This window comes from Microcaecilia unicolor, chromosome 1 (genome assembly GCF_901765095.1).
Source record: "Microcaecilia unicolor chromosome 1, aMicUni1.1, whole genome shotgun sequence".
Lineage (NCBI taxonomy): Eukaryota > Metazoa > Chordata > Amphibia > Gymnophiona > Siphonopidae > Microcaecilia > Microcaecilia unicolor.
This window is the reverse complement of record NC_044031.1, coordinates 772,112,341-772,127,240: the sequence shown is the minus strand read 5'-3', so window position 1 is coordinate 772,127,240 and position 14,900 is coordinate 772,112,341. Positions and strand designations below refer to the sequence as shown.

The following is a 14,900-nucleotide window of genomic DNA, read 5'->3' as shown; positions in this document are numbered from 1 at the left end:
AGGCGGCTGAGGGGAGATATGATAGAGGTCTATAAAATAATGAGTGGAGTTGAACGGGTAGATGTGAAGCGTCTGTTTACGCTTTCCAAAAATACTAGGACTAGGGGGCACACGATGAAGCTACAATGTAGTAAATTTAAAACAAAACGAAGAAAAATTTTCTTCACTCAACGTGTAATTAAACTCTGGAATTCATTGCCAGAGAATGTGGTAAAGGTGGTTAGCTTAGTGGAGTTTAAAAAAGGTTTGGATGGCTTCCTAAAGGAAAAGTCCATAGACCATTATTAAATGGACTTGGGGGAAAAACCACTATTTCTGGGATAAGCAGTATAAAATGTTTTGTACTTTTTGGGGATCTTGCCAGGTGTATTGTGACCTGGATTGGCCACTGTTGGAAACAGGATACTGAGCTTGATGGACCTTTGGTCTTTCCCAGTATGGCAATGCTTATGTACTTATGTAATAGCAGCAGAATTGGAGGGGCCGGGATATTTTAAGCACTTATATGAGCATGTAAAATGCTGTTCTAGAAGCTCAAACTGCTTATAAAATTACTTCCAAAATGTGCCCGCAGTATTGTTCTACATATAGGAAAAGGGCTCAGACTGTCATATTATGTAGTTTCTTGGTGCAAGGATTTCACAAAACAGAAAAGATTCTCCACATTTTTAATTTTGATTTAATCAAAGTTGAAATAGCAAATAATTACAGTTCTTTTATTCTACATCTTTTCTATTTTTATGAGTGGTAGTGTGAAAGGGGGAGATGCCTTCTAAATGTCGCTAAAGAGAGGAAAGCAAGCCATAAGAGAACCTCAGCCCGCACTCACTCCAGCAGCACAGAAACAACCACATCGTTAGCCTGCACTCGCTCTGGCAGTTCAAAGGCATTCGAAACCTCAGCCCGCACTAGCTCTGGCAGCACAGAGGCGGCCCAAACCTCAGCCCGTGCTTGCTCAGGCAGCAGAGGCGGCCCAAACCTCAGCCCGCGCTTGCTCACGCAGCAGAGGCAGCCCGCACCTCAGCCCGCACTCGCTGCAGCAGAACAGAGGCAGCCTGAACCTCAGCACACACTCACTCCGGCAGCACAGAGGCAGCCAAAACCTCAGCCCGCACTCACTCCAGCAGCACAGAGGCAGCCAAAACCTCAGCCCGCACTCACTCCAGCAGCACAGAGGCAGCCAAAACCTCAGACCACACTTGCTCCGGCACCACAAAGATGGCCAAAATCTTAGCCCACATTCACTCCGGCAGCACACAGACAGAATTTCAGCCCGCACTCACTCCGGCAGCACGGAGATGACCAGAACCTCAGCCTGCACTCACTCCGGCAGCACGGAGATGACCAGAACCTCAGCCTGCACTCACTCCGGCAGCACGGAGATGACCAGAACCTCAGCCTGCACTCACTCCGGCAGCACGGAGATGACCAGAACCTCAGCCTGCACTCACTCCGGCAGCACGGAGATGACCAGAACCTCAGCCTGCACTCACTCCGGCAGCATGGAGATGACCAGAACCTCAGCCTGCACTCACTCCGGCAGCACGGAGATGACCAGAACCTCAGCCTGCACTCACTCCGGCAGCACGGAGATGACCAGAACCTCAGCCTGCACTCACTCTGGCAGCACAGAAATGATCAGAACCTCAGCCCATACTCACTAAGGCAGTAGAGAACCTTGGCTTGTGCTCATTCAAGTGATGTAAAAACAATTTGTGGCTAAGTGTAACATATATAGGAGGTAAATTTCTTATTAAAGAAAGATCTGGAAGCAGATGGTGATTAAAGATCAGGTTCTGGAAGCTGTAGCACTGTTGAAGCAAGAGGATTGTAAAGGGAAGAGGGCAATGTCTCCTTATACAATATAATATCCCCTCTGCAGGCAGCTAAACATCATCTGGAAAGGACAGGGAACACTGAGAAAGTTTCAGTTAGTCTTTTTGTCGTTTACAGCCAAAATGGATTAAAAATGCTCAAGCATTTTGAAAAGCAAAGTCCTCTATTGTGAAAAGCTGTGTGTGATGAGCGTATGGACGAGGCAGGGGTGGCTCCAGCATTCAGCACCAGGGCATAGTCACAGGTTAGCAGCACCCAAGTCCTGTTCTGGGTTTGGTTAGATCTTTTGGACTTTCTCGCCAGCAACCATGGGATTTTCCTTTCGGATCTTCTCAGCAGCATCAGCTTTATAGTCATAGGAGCAGTTGTGCATATCAGAATATCGGTGTACACAGCAGAAGGTATGTCCACACCTGCACTGAAACCCTGTGAACAAAAAGAAAGCGAGAGAAAAAGCCATTATCTTCTGTGAGAGACATTCAAATCCAGGCAACCAGTGAGTGAAAGACACTGAAACCCAACCCAGCCAGACAGTGGGGAAACACTGAAATCCAGCTCAGTCAGCCAAGGAGGAGAATAAGGGCTATTCCAGTAAGCCATTCAAAACTGGTCCAGCCAGGGGTGGAGGAGGGCAAAGGTAGTGTTCGAGCGCTTGCTGCTGGACAAATGCATGAGGTATTTGCCTCCAAGCAACAACAAGAAAAACGTCAAGTCCTGGAGGAAAAGTCCATAGTCTGCTATTGAGACAGACATGGGAAGCAAGTGCTTGCCCTGGGATTTGTAGTATGGAGTGTTGCCACGATTTGGGTTTGTGCCAGGTACTTGTGACATGGCTTGGCTACTGTTTGGAAAACAGGATACTGGGCTAGATGGACCATTGGTCTGACCCAGTATGGCTACTCTTATGTTCTTAAAACAACTGTCTCTTGTAAATACTTAGGACAGTTCTCTTAGGCTTCCACATCCAGTGTCATAGTTCTTGCAGCTGTCTGGTACCCTAAGAAAAGCTACAACAATATGTGGCACCACTCTGACAATTATAAGAACCAACATAAGACAGTTTTTATCATCATTTTTAAGCCTGAAGGCACACCTGCATTTTCAAAAATATTGTGCAACATACCAACCACTATAGAGCAGGAAGTCTGGAGTGGAGGAGTGGCCTAGTGGTTAGGGTGGTGGACTTTTGTCCTGGGGAACTGAATTTGATTCCCGGCACAGGCAGCTCCTTGTGACTCTGGGCAAGTCACTTAACCCTCCATTGCCCCATGTAAGCCGCATTGAGACTGCCATGAGTGGGAAAACGGGGGGTACAAATGTAACAAAAATAAAATAAATAAATAAATAAATAAATACGGAAGATACCTCATATGGGTCAAATAAAAGACAGGGAAACACAAAAAGCACTATCACAGGCTGAAAAACTCAAAGGCAGCAGTGGTTCAGCAGGTGAAGCAGAAAGATGTTATGTGCAAAGTGCTGCAGAACACAGGGCCTGACTACTCATGCGCTACCTGCCAATTCTCATACTCCACGAACTTGCATTGTATTTTAATTTAGTTGGACCTACGTTTGTTCTCTGATCAGAAAAGTGGTACCCAGTAGGGGTTCTTAAGAAGGCATACAAGAGAGCGCTGTACGCTCACAGACCTTGGTTATTCTTGCCTAGACAAAATCTGCACACAGGGCTTTAGCCTGTGTGCTTCCATTTTCTCATTTTGCCCCTAAAATAGGACATCTAATGCATAAATATTGGCATGTCCTAGCTGTGCATCCTGATTTCAGCGAGCACCCCAAGATCACTTATTCTCGCAACGTGAACTTGGGGGGGGGGGGGAGTTAAAGAGATCTACCCCTGATAAGTTGGATGGTCAACACTCCCCCTGTGGGAAATGTGTCTACTGTAAATACTCGGTTATCGCCAAGTGGGTTGCAATACCGTGATCCACCAAAAAGTTCTATTTGCAAGGTAATACATCGTGCAACAGTGAAAAAGTGATTTATTGTATCATGTGTCCATGTTCGTTATATTACATCGGACACACTAAGTGTCAGCTTAAACACAGGCTGGCTGAGTATATCAGTAACCTCAGAACTCATAAAACAGAAGCACCTTTGGTAACTCACTGTATTGCACAAAACCATGTGATTGAGGATTTAAAATGTTTAGTATTAGTGCAAGTGGCCTCCCCTATTAGGGGGGGGGGGGGTGACGTCAGTGCATAACTGCTTGCAATAGAACAGCGTTATATTTTTGCATGGGATATGGTGCCCCCAAGGGTCTCAATCTGGAAGTAGAATGGTTATAATCGTTGGTAATTGTGACTAAGGGGCATTCCAAACGGGGGTATTTAATCCCTGGAAGAGGAAAATATGTCTGCGAAGTTTGGGGGCGGAATCTTGGATCTCCCACCTAGACAGTTGTCCCGGTGGTAAGCAGCAATTAAGTGTATTAATAATAATGTAATAAGACTACAATTTAAACAAGTGTTTGAGATTCTGATACGATTTGTTTTGGGTATGTGTTATTGAACTGTTACAGGTTGTGGGGAGTGGTTCCTCCTGATGAAGTACATCACGAAATGCGGTCTCGCATTGAGGAACTAAAGTTATGTCATTAAGTTGACTCTAAGGTAAAATTATGTATCATACCTGATAATTTTCTTTCCATTAATCATAGCTGATCAATCCATAGACTGGTGGGTTGTGTCCATCTACCAGCAGGTGGAGATAGAGAGCAATCCTTTTGCCTCCCTATATGTGGTCATGTACTGCCGGAAACTCCTCAGTATGTCGATATCAAAGCTCCATCCGCAGGACTCAGCACTTAGAGAATTACACCCACAAAGGGACACTCTGCCCAGCTCACCACCGCCGAAACGGGGGAGGGGAATTAACCCAGCTCATCCCCACACAAGTGGGGGAGGGGAATCCGTCCAGCTCATCCCCGCGGAGCGGGGGAGGGACACCACACCCGCCGATGCGGGGGGATCTGGCTTATCCTGCAACCGCAACCGCGGGAGGAGCTGACTGACCCTAACACCGCTGAAGCGGGAGGGGTACAAAGCTGCCCTACAGCCGCACGAAGCGGGAGGGAGCGCCGGCAGAATTTAGGTATCAATCCAGCCCCGTAAAACGGGGGGGGGGGGGGGGGGGGGGGGAGGGGGGGGAGAGGAATGCAGCAGCTCACTGTAACACAAATCGTCTCAACTCCTGAAGAATCCAATTGAAAAACTTGAACACAAAGTCCTCCTGAACAGGCACTGAAGACTAAACTTGAACCTAAAATGCAACCAGAATATAAACAGTACAGATATCTGGGAGGGGCTATGGATTGATCAGCTATGATTAATGGAAAGAAAATTATCAGGTATGATACATAATTTTACCTTCCATATCATCATGCTGATCAATCCATAGACTGGTGGGATGTACCGAAGCAGTACTCACCCAGGGCGGGTCACAGAAATCCCTGACCGCAACACTGAAGCTCCAAACCGGGCCTCCGCCCGAGCAGCCACAGTCAAGCGGTAATGTCTGGAGAAGGTATGAGCCGATGCCCAAGTTGCCGCCCTACAAATCTCTTCCAAGGAGACGGACTCGGCCTCTGCCAACGAGGCCGCCTGTACTCTAGTGGAGTGAGCCTTCAGCTGGATAGGCGGCACCTTCCCTGCAATGGGTTCCTTGACCCATCGTGCCACTGTAGGCTTGACAGCCTGCAGACCCTTACGAGGACCTGCGAACAGCACAAACAGATGATCCGACTTCCGGAATCATTGGTCACTTCCAAGTATCTGATGATGACTCGTCTCACATCTAAATATTTGAGAGCAGAGTACTCCTCTGGGTAGTCCTCCCTACGAAAGGAGGGTAGACAGAGCTGCTGATTCACATGGAAGCGAGGACCAATCTTGGGCAGGAAGGAAGGCACTGTGCGAATAGACACTCCTGCCTCAGTGAACTGCAGAAAGGGCTCTCTACATGATAGCGCCTGGAGCTTGGAAACTCTTCTGGCTGAAGCGATAGCCACCAAAAGACTGCTTTCAACGTCAATTCTTTCAGAGATGCCCTCGACAAGGGTTCACAAGGCGGCTTCTGCAAGGCTCTTAGCACCAGATTGAGATTCCACGCAGGTACCACTGCGTGCAGAGGAGGGCGCAGGTGAATAACTCTCTTGAGAAAGCGCACCACATCTGGCTGCAATGCCAGGGAAACACCCTTCAGGTGACCCCTGAAGCAAGCAAGAGCCGCTACCTGGACCTTAAGGGAACTGAGCGACAGGCCTTTTTCCAGACCTTCTTGCAGGAATGCCAACACTGATGAAATTGGAGCAGTGAAGGGAGAAAGTGAGCCTGCCTCACACCACGATGCAAAGGTACGCCAAACCCTGGCGTAATCAGTAGAAGTAGAGCGCTTCCTCGCTCTGAGCATAGTGGCGATGACCTTGTCTGAGAAGCTCTGCTTGCTCCAACGCTGCCGCTCAATAGCCAGGCCATAAGACCAAAGGGGGAGGGATCCTCCATCAGCACGGGACCCTGATGCAACAGGCCCCGCTCCACTGGCATCTGCAGAGGTCCGTCCACTGAGAGCCTGATCAAGTCCGCATACCAGGGACGTCTGGCCCAATCCGGACTCACCAGGATTATCCGGCCCAGATGCTTTGCCACCCGGCCTAGCACCCTGCCCAACATGGGACAAGGCGGGAACACAAAGAGGAGCTCCTGTGTCGGCCACTGTGGGAGAAGAACATCTACTCCCAGAGATCGAGGGTCCCGTCCTCTGCTGAAAAAGCGCGGCACTTGGCAATTGGCTGAAGACGCCATCAAATCTAGGCTCGGCTGGCCCCAGCACTTCGTGATGTCCAAGAACGCCTGAGCAATATTCATGACTCCCGCAATGTGGGCCGCCGACAGCTGTTCCAGGTTTGCTTCCGCCCACAGGCATAGCTTCATGGCCTCCTTGGCTAGAGGGGCGCTCCTGGTACCTCCCCGGTGATTGACATAGGCCACAGCCGTGGCATTGTCCGACAGGACCCGTACTGGCTTCAGCGCCAGGCCCGGGAGTAACTCCAAAGGCGCCAACCGAATGGCTCTGAGTTCCGGGAGGTTGATAGACCACTCTGCCTCTGCAGGGGACCAGAGCCCCTGCGCTGTCCTTCCCAAGCAGTGGGCTCCCCAGCCCCACAAAGAGGCGTCCGCCGTGACGAAAAACACACTCCAGGGTCACAAGAGGCATTCCTGCGGACAGCTTGTCTGGCCTCAGCCACCAGCTCAGCGCCATGCGCACCGCTGGATCCAAGGGAAGGCGCACAGCGTAATCCTCCGAAGCTGGAGTCCATCGCTGCAGCAGAGAGAGCTGTATAGGTCTCATATGGGCCCTGACCCAGGGCACTACTTCCATCGTGGCCGTCATAGAGCCCAACAGCTGCCCATAGTCCCGAGCCCGAAGAGAAGAGGCTGCTAGGAACTTGTCCACCTGAGCCTGAAGCTTGACAATCCGATTGTCTGGCAGGAACACTCTGCCCACTTGGGGGTCGAATCGAACTCCCAGATACTCCAGAGACTGAGTCGGGCGCAGCTGGCTTTTCTCCCAGTTGATGATCCACCTCAGGGAGCTCAAAAGAGCAATCATCCGGTCTGAAGCTCTGCCGCACTCTGCATAAGAGGGGGCTCGGATCAACCAGTCATCCAGATAAGGATGGACTTGTACTCCTTTCTTGTGTAGGAAGGCCGCGATGACCACCATAACTTGGAGAAGGTCCGCGGAGCAGTAGCCAACCCGAAAGGGAGGGCTCTGAACTGGGAGTGTCCTCAGAACTGCAAAACGCGGAAAGCGTTGATGAGGAGGCCAGATGGGAATATGCAAGTAAGCTTCCTTGATGTCCAAGGATGCCAGGAACTCCCCTACCTGTACTGCCGCTATAACAGAGCGGAGAGTCTCCATTCGGAAGTGCCGAACTTCCAAAGCCCGATTGACCCCTTGAGGTCGAGGATAGGCCGGACAAAACCTCCTTTCTTAGGTACCACAAAGAAATGGAGTAACGTCCCTTGCCAGAGGATCTCTGGCACCGGAACGACCACACCCAGGCGGATCAGATTGTCCAAAGTCTGCTGCACTGCCACAGCTTGACCGGAGACTTGCAGGGAGAGTGCACAAACCCGATTCTTAAGGGTCGGCAGAACTCTAGCTTGTAGCCGTCTCTGATGACTTCCAGCACTCAAGCGTCCGAAGTTACCCTGGTCCACTCGCCCAGAAACGAGGATAGGCGTCCTCCAATCTGCTCTGGGACATGGACCAGCGCCCCGTCATTGGGTACGAGACCCTGGGGGAGGACCGGAGGTGGCACCTCCGGGACGGCGGTCTCTGCGAAAGGAATGCTGCTTGGGGGAGAAATTCCTTTTGATGGAAGAGGGGGCAGAGGAGCTCGACTTGCCCGGGCAATACCGACGGGCTTCCTGAAACCGTCCTTTGGAGGAACCGGGGCGGGCACCATTGGCCCGAGCCCTGACCTCCGGTAACCTCTTGCCCTTAGACGTGCCGAGATCGGACACAATCTTGTCCAGCTCGACCCCAAAGAGCAGCTTGCCTTTAAAAGGCAACTTAGCCAGGCGAGACTTAGACGCGTGGTCAGCAGACCAATGCTTCAGCCAAAGCCACCGCCATGCAGAGACTGTCTGAGCCATACCTTTAGCCGAGGCTCTCAAGACATCATACAGCCAGCCTGCCAAGTAGGCCAAGCCCGATTCCAGGGCTGGCCAATCAGTCCTCAAGGAAGGATCCGAGGGGGAAGCCCGCTGCGCAAGCGTCCGGCACGCCCTGGCCACATAGGAGCCACAAATTGAGGCCTGTAAACTTAAAGCAGCTGCCTCGAAGGACGACTTTAAAGCCGCCTCCAAACTCCTGTCTAGGGCGTCCTTTAGGGCCGTGCCACCTTCCACCAGCAACGCCGTTTTCTTAGTCACCGCAGTGATTAAAGAATCTATGGTAGGCCCAAGAAAGGATTCCCGTTCACCTTCAGGCAGAGGATAGAGGCGGGACATAGCCCTAGCCACTTTAAGGCTCGCTTCTGGGAAATCCCATTGAGCCGAAATCAAGGTGTGCAATCATGCACGTGGAAGGTTCTAGGCGGGCGCTTAGTCCCCCGCATAATGGCAGAGCCAACAGAGGCTGAGGGAGAGACGTCCTCCGGAGAGGAACTCTTCAAAATGCTCATGGCCTGCACTAACAGGTTGGGCAAATCCTCTGAGCAAAAGATCCGTGCTGCAGAGGGTTCATCCGCTCCATCCGAGCGGGAATCCGCCTCCTCCAAGGAATCCCCAAAGGACCGTTGGGAGAACTCAGATACGCTGCCCTCATCTACATCAGAGGAGACCAAGTCCTCTAGGGCCTGGAAGTCTACCTGAGGGCGTTTGCTTCCGGAGGCCTCAGCCCCTTGATCAGAGGGGGGAGCCGGGGCAGCGTTTATCATAAGAAACGCCTGATGATGCAGCAGCAAAAAGAACTCAGGGGACAAAACCCCCTAGACTGTGCACTTCTGTCGCCTGGGCCACGGCCCTAGACGCACCCTCAACCGGCGCTCGCAAGAGCGGGGGAGAAACATGCTGCGCATCCAAAATGGTGTCTGGCGCGAAACTCCGAGAAGGAGCTGCGTGGGAAGAACGGCGCTTAACTTTCGCCGCTTTCTTGTCGTCGCCCGAATCAAGGGCGACCATAGCATTAACGTCTCCCAGCTCGAGGGCGGCCCAAGAAGAAGCCGTCCGAGCAGAGTGGCCGGCCAACATGGAGTGGGCGAACAACAGGGGATGGGCGCTTATGGCGGGAAAAACCGCCGCACCGGGGGAAGAACCGAGACACTGACCGGACTCCAAACTGATGCCCAACAAAGGCGATTCAGGCTTTGAAAACCCCTGCATCCCCGCTAGACGCACCCACGCGGTCTGGGGAGCGAATCTTCGCGTCCTCGCCCTCCGACGCCATAAGCCACGTGGAGACCGAACGGGGAACCCCCTGCCCGCTATAAAAAGGTAAAATTACCTGCTTCTTGCTCCGAGCTGTAACGAACTGGTGTCCCAGTGAGCAGCTGCAATAAACGCTGATATAAACGTTGAAATAAACGCCCTTAAAGGACGTCAAAATTTTTTTTTTTTTTTTAAACGAAGCCAGCGGGAGGGGGGAGAAAAGGAGGGACCTGGCACCACCAGGTTTGCACTTGCTCAAGAAGAGCCCTCAACCCCAGGTACTCAACAAAACCTAAGAATTAGGCTTGGAGAACTAGCCAGAGCTGCTGCTGTGTGTGACCACCACCTGCTGAGATAGAGAACATACTGAGGAGTTTCCAGCAGCACATGACCACATATAGGGAGGCAAAAGGATTGCTCTCTATCTCCACCTGCTGGTAGATGGACACAACCCACCAGTCTATGGATTGATCAGCATGATGATATGGAATAACGGTTCTTCACGGAAGCCTTCTTAACGCTGCACAGTGTTGCCACGCCAGCAGTCAAGCATGATATTTAGCTGGGGGAGATAGAAGTGACCCTTGATTATATACCAAGACTCATTATCCGTACGTGGAGTTCTATTGCTTTGGAACAACCGTCACTTTGACTTTGTCATTATAAAAATATTTGAGCTGCTCTGGGAAAGCGGCTCGTGTCAGCTTCTTTGGAACTTCTGTTTTTGATTCAAACGTATGGAAGGAATATTTCAGAACATTATCAAAAGTCAAGGGAAGACATTTGATTCAAATTATAAGCATAAGCATTGTAATGTAATTTCGATGCATTGCAGTATGTGGGTGGAATGTATGAGTCTGTTTTGACTGCGTGGATGGCGCTGTGAAAGGCATGTGGAAGTGAGTTCCATGAAAACAGAGAAATTGTTGATAATGTGTGTACATATATCGATAACAAAGTGTTCATGTTTAATAACTGGAATACTTTGTGGTAAATTGTAAGTTAAAATTTAATGCCAAGAAGTTTACAGTGATATAGAGGCATATTTTCAAAGCACTTAGCCTTCCAAAGTTCCATAGAAACCTATGGAACTTTGGAAGGCTAAGTGCTCTGAAAATGAGCCCCATAGTGTACAGTGGGGTGCAGAAACCCAAAATGTACTTAACATGAGGGGAGACATTAGTAAGCTTGACTCAGGAGAGAGACCTTGGGGTGTTGGTGCCCGAGGATCTGAAGGTGAAGAAACAATGCGACAAGGCGACGGCCATGGCCAGAAGGATGCTAGGATGCATAGAGAGGGGTATAACCAGGAGAAGAAAGGAAGTGTTGATGCCCCTCTACAAGTCATTGATAAGGCCCAACTTGGAGTATTGTGTTCAGTTTTGGAGGCCTTATCTTGCTAAGGATGTAAAAAGAGTTGAAGCGGTGCAAAGAAAAGCTAACTGTATGAGGAGAGACTTGCCGACCTGAACATGTATACCTTGGAGGAAAGGAGAAACAGGGGAGACATGATACAGACGTGATACAGGTGGATGTGAAGCGTCTGTTCATGCTTTCCAAAAATACTAGGAATAGGGGGCATGCGATTAAACTACAGTGTAGTAAATTTAAAACAAATCGGAGAAAATGTTTCTTCACCCAACGTGTAATTAAACTCTGGAATTCATTGCCGGAAAATGTGGTGAAGGCGGTTAGCTTAGCAGAGTTTTAAAAGGGGTTGGATGGTTTCCTAAAGGACAAGTCCATAAACCGCTACTAAACAGACTTGGAAAAATCCAAAATCCCAGGAATAACATGTATCGAATGTTTGTACGTTTGGGAAGCTTGCCAGGTGCCCTTGGCCTGGATTGGCCGCTGTCGTGGACAAGATGCTGGGCTCAATGGACCCTTGGTCTTTTCCCAGTATGGCATTATTTATGTACTTAAGTAAATATTTGAAAGGGATTAATCCACAAACAAACCTTTTCCGGAGACGGGAAGGCAGTAGAACTAGAGGACATGAATTGAGGTTGAAGGGGGGGGCAGACTCAGAAGTAAGGTCAGGATTTGTTTTATTTTTTTTTTTTTTAAACAGAAAGGGTGGTGGATACATGGAATGCCTTCCCTTGGGAGGTGGTGGAGATGAAACCGGTAATGGAATTCAAACATGCGTGGGATAAACACAAAGGAATCCTGTTTAGAAGGAATGGATCTACGGAATCTTAGCGGAGATTAGGTGGCAATGCCGGTAACTGGGAAGCAAAACCAGTGCTGAACGGACTTCTACAGTCTACACCCTGATTGATGGATGGGCTGGAGTGTAAATTTTAAGGTGCTTCAACGTTAGCTTCAGAACTTTTAGTACAAGAAGGGGGGAGGGAGGAAGGAATGGGTGGGATATCACTAGATCCAGTAAAACTCCAAAAAATTTGAAGTTTTGTGATGTTACTGAAGGAAAGTTGAAACTGTTGAATGTTATAATGCAAGAAGGACCATTAGATTCTTTGTATAAGCAGTGGAGTTCTGCTTTCTTGCTAATGGTATTGTGTATTTTTTTTTTGTTCAGTTTCACTGGCTAATAAAGACTTCTTGCAAATGAAAAAAAGAACTTTTAGTACAAGAACAGTGCTGGGTAGACTTCTACAGTCTGTGCCCTGAAAATGGAAAGGACAAATCAAACTCAGGTATACATATAAAGTATCGCATACCACCGCCAACTCCAGGCTCCGCCCTTTCTGCCTCGCCTCATCCTATGCTTGGAACAAACTCCCTGAGCCCATACGCCAAGCCCCCTCCCTGCCCATCTTCAAATCCTAGTTTATCTTGTTGGGCAGACTGGATGGGACCGTACAGGTTTTTATCTGCCGTCATTTACTATGTTTACATGCAGAGCCGTAGCGAGGGAAGCTGACACCCGGGGCGGGTCGCCGCTGCGCACCCCCCCCCCCCCGGGTGCAGCACAGCGCACCCCCCCCCCCGGAGCGCATACCTGCGGCGAGGGACGGGCGTGAGGGCCGATCCGCCCTGACTGCATGTTGCTGGGGTGTGTCGGCTCCGCGCTGATTCACTGCTCTCTCTGTCCCGGAACAGGAAGTAACCTGCTCCGGGGCAGAGAGGGCAGTGCACCAGCGCGGAGCCGACACCCCCAGCGGCGTGCACCCGGGGCGGACCGCCTCTACGCCACTGTTTACATGCTAGGGTGTTCCTATAACCAGCCTCTCCAAATAACACACTGATTACGATTTATAACAAATTACTACTCTAGCTATGAAAAGTTATTCCACTATATTTCCTCTATGTACATCCATATGCTGCACAAGCCGGCATGTTTGAAAATATAAGGGAAATTAAATAAAAACGCCAACAATAAAGAACAACGTGGATGCAGCAGATCATAGGCTCGCTCGCTTTGAGTGTACGGCGATGACGGCGGCATGACGAAGGGGAAACAGACTCCCCTTTTACCTTTCCGACTCCATCCATCCAACTCCCCTCCGACCCTGGGTGTCCTCCCGATACATAGCTTGAGGAAGCTTGATGGTCTAATGGCTTCTTTAGGGAAGGAAAGATTCCCCACTCTTTCCTGTCTGGTACTGCGGTGCTAATCCTCTCCTCTCTGCTTTTTTAGAATGGCTGCCGAGACTTCCAGAGGCTACCTCGCAAGACTTTGTGACTAGGAGTGGAGCAATTTGGGGGGGGGGGGGGAAGGAAGGGAGAGACCTAGTGCCACCAGGTATACAATTAGACCCTAAGCCTGGGCCGCCTCAACCCAAAAGCTCTACCAGACCTGGGGGACCTGGGCAGGAGCTAAGCAATCCAGAGCTGCACAATTATGACCATCCACCTGCTAGATAGAGAAAATACTGAGGTTAAGGTGGATGCACATGCTCATATAGAGTAAACCTGTGAAGTTCTAGCTCCACCTTTGATACGTTTCTGCATAGATGACTAATAAAATAAACCAAGTGCCCTTGGTATGGACCATAAAGTGACTGACTGGTTTAGGAACTGGTTGAGTGGAAGGTGACAGAGGGTAGTGGTAAATGGAGTTCATTCTAAAGGAAAGGATATTACCAGTGGTGTGCTGCAAGGTTCGTTTCTTGGACTGGTTCTTTTTTTGTAAGCAATATTGCTGAAGGGCTGTCTGGCAAGGTTTGCCTCTTTGCAGATACCAAAATTGGAAATAGGGTAGACACTTCTGATGGTGTGGATAACATGAGGAAGGACCTAGTGAAGCTTGAAGAATTACCTGGAATCCGGCAGTTAAGATTTAATGCTCAAAAATGCAGGGTCATGCATACAGTTTAGGGGGTGAAAAACTTTTGTGTATGAAAGAGGAGCAGGACTTGGGTGTGACTGTATGTGATGATCTTAAGGTGGTGAAACAGGTAGAAAAGTCGGCAGCAAAAATTAGAAGGTTGCTTGGGTGCAAAGTATGAAGAATGATCAGTAGGAAAAAGGAGGTGATGATGCCTCTTGTAAAAGACTCTGGTGTACAATTCTGGAGACCACACCTTCAAAAAGATATAAACTGGATGAGTCGGTCCAGAGGGCAGCTACTAAAATAGCCAGTAGTCATCGTAAAGCATATGTGGACAGACCAAGATCGCTATATGTATACTTTGGAAGAAAGGTGGGAGAAGGGAGATATGATAGGTATTTATTTTTGTTACATTTGTACCCCACATTTTCCCACCTATTTGCAGGCTCAATGTGGCTTACATAGTACAGTACAGGCTGTTGCCAATTCGGTTGATAACAGATAACTAAGTTATATTGTGGTCAGATGAGGTAGGTGTGGATCAGGCATCAAGGGGTCGAAGGAAGAAGTGAAGACGATAAATTGTCCAGTACGATCATTAGTTATGCTGTGTTGCTGGGATTTATGTTGGATCGGATTTATGTTGGATTTATGTTAAACATCTCAATGTGGCAAAAATGCACAGGAGGCAAGTCTGGAATGAGGGAGCAAAGGATGAATATAATATATAATGTAATGCAATATAATGTAAGCTACATTGAGCCTGCAAATAGGTGGGAAAATGTGGGGTACAAATGTAGCAAATAAAATAAATAAATAACTGAAGGTGAATGTCAAATAACATGAGGAAATACTTCTTTACGGAA

General features: G+C 49.2%; 1 protein-coding gene across 3 annotated transcripts in view; it reads right to left on the bottom strand.

The window, feature by feature from the left end:
* Positions 1-654: 654 nt before the first annotated feature.
* The window catches only part of ZFAND6 (zinc finger AN1-type containing 6), a 72,620-nt gene continuing 58,374 nt past the window's right edge, over positions 655-14,900 (bottom strand). For 2 of the 3 annotated variants that reach the window (XM_030189835.1, XM_030189836.1), the window contains exon 8: positions 655-2,262. In XM_030189835.1, the coding sequence (XP_030045695.1) occupies positions 2,114-2,262 (149 nt within the window). In that variant the 3' untranslated portion in view covers positions 655-2,113. The remainder of the gene's footprint in view (positions 2,263-14,900) is intronic. The other variant, XR_003940354.1, reaches the window with a different exon arrangement.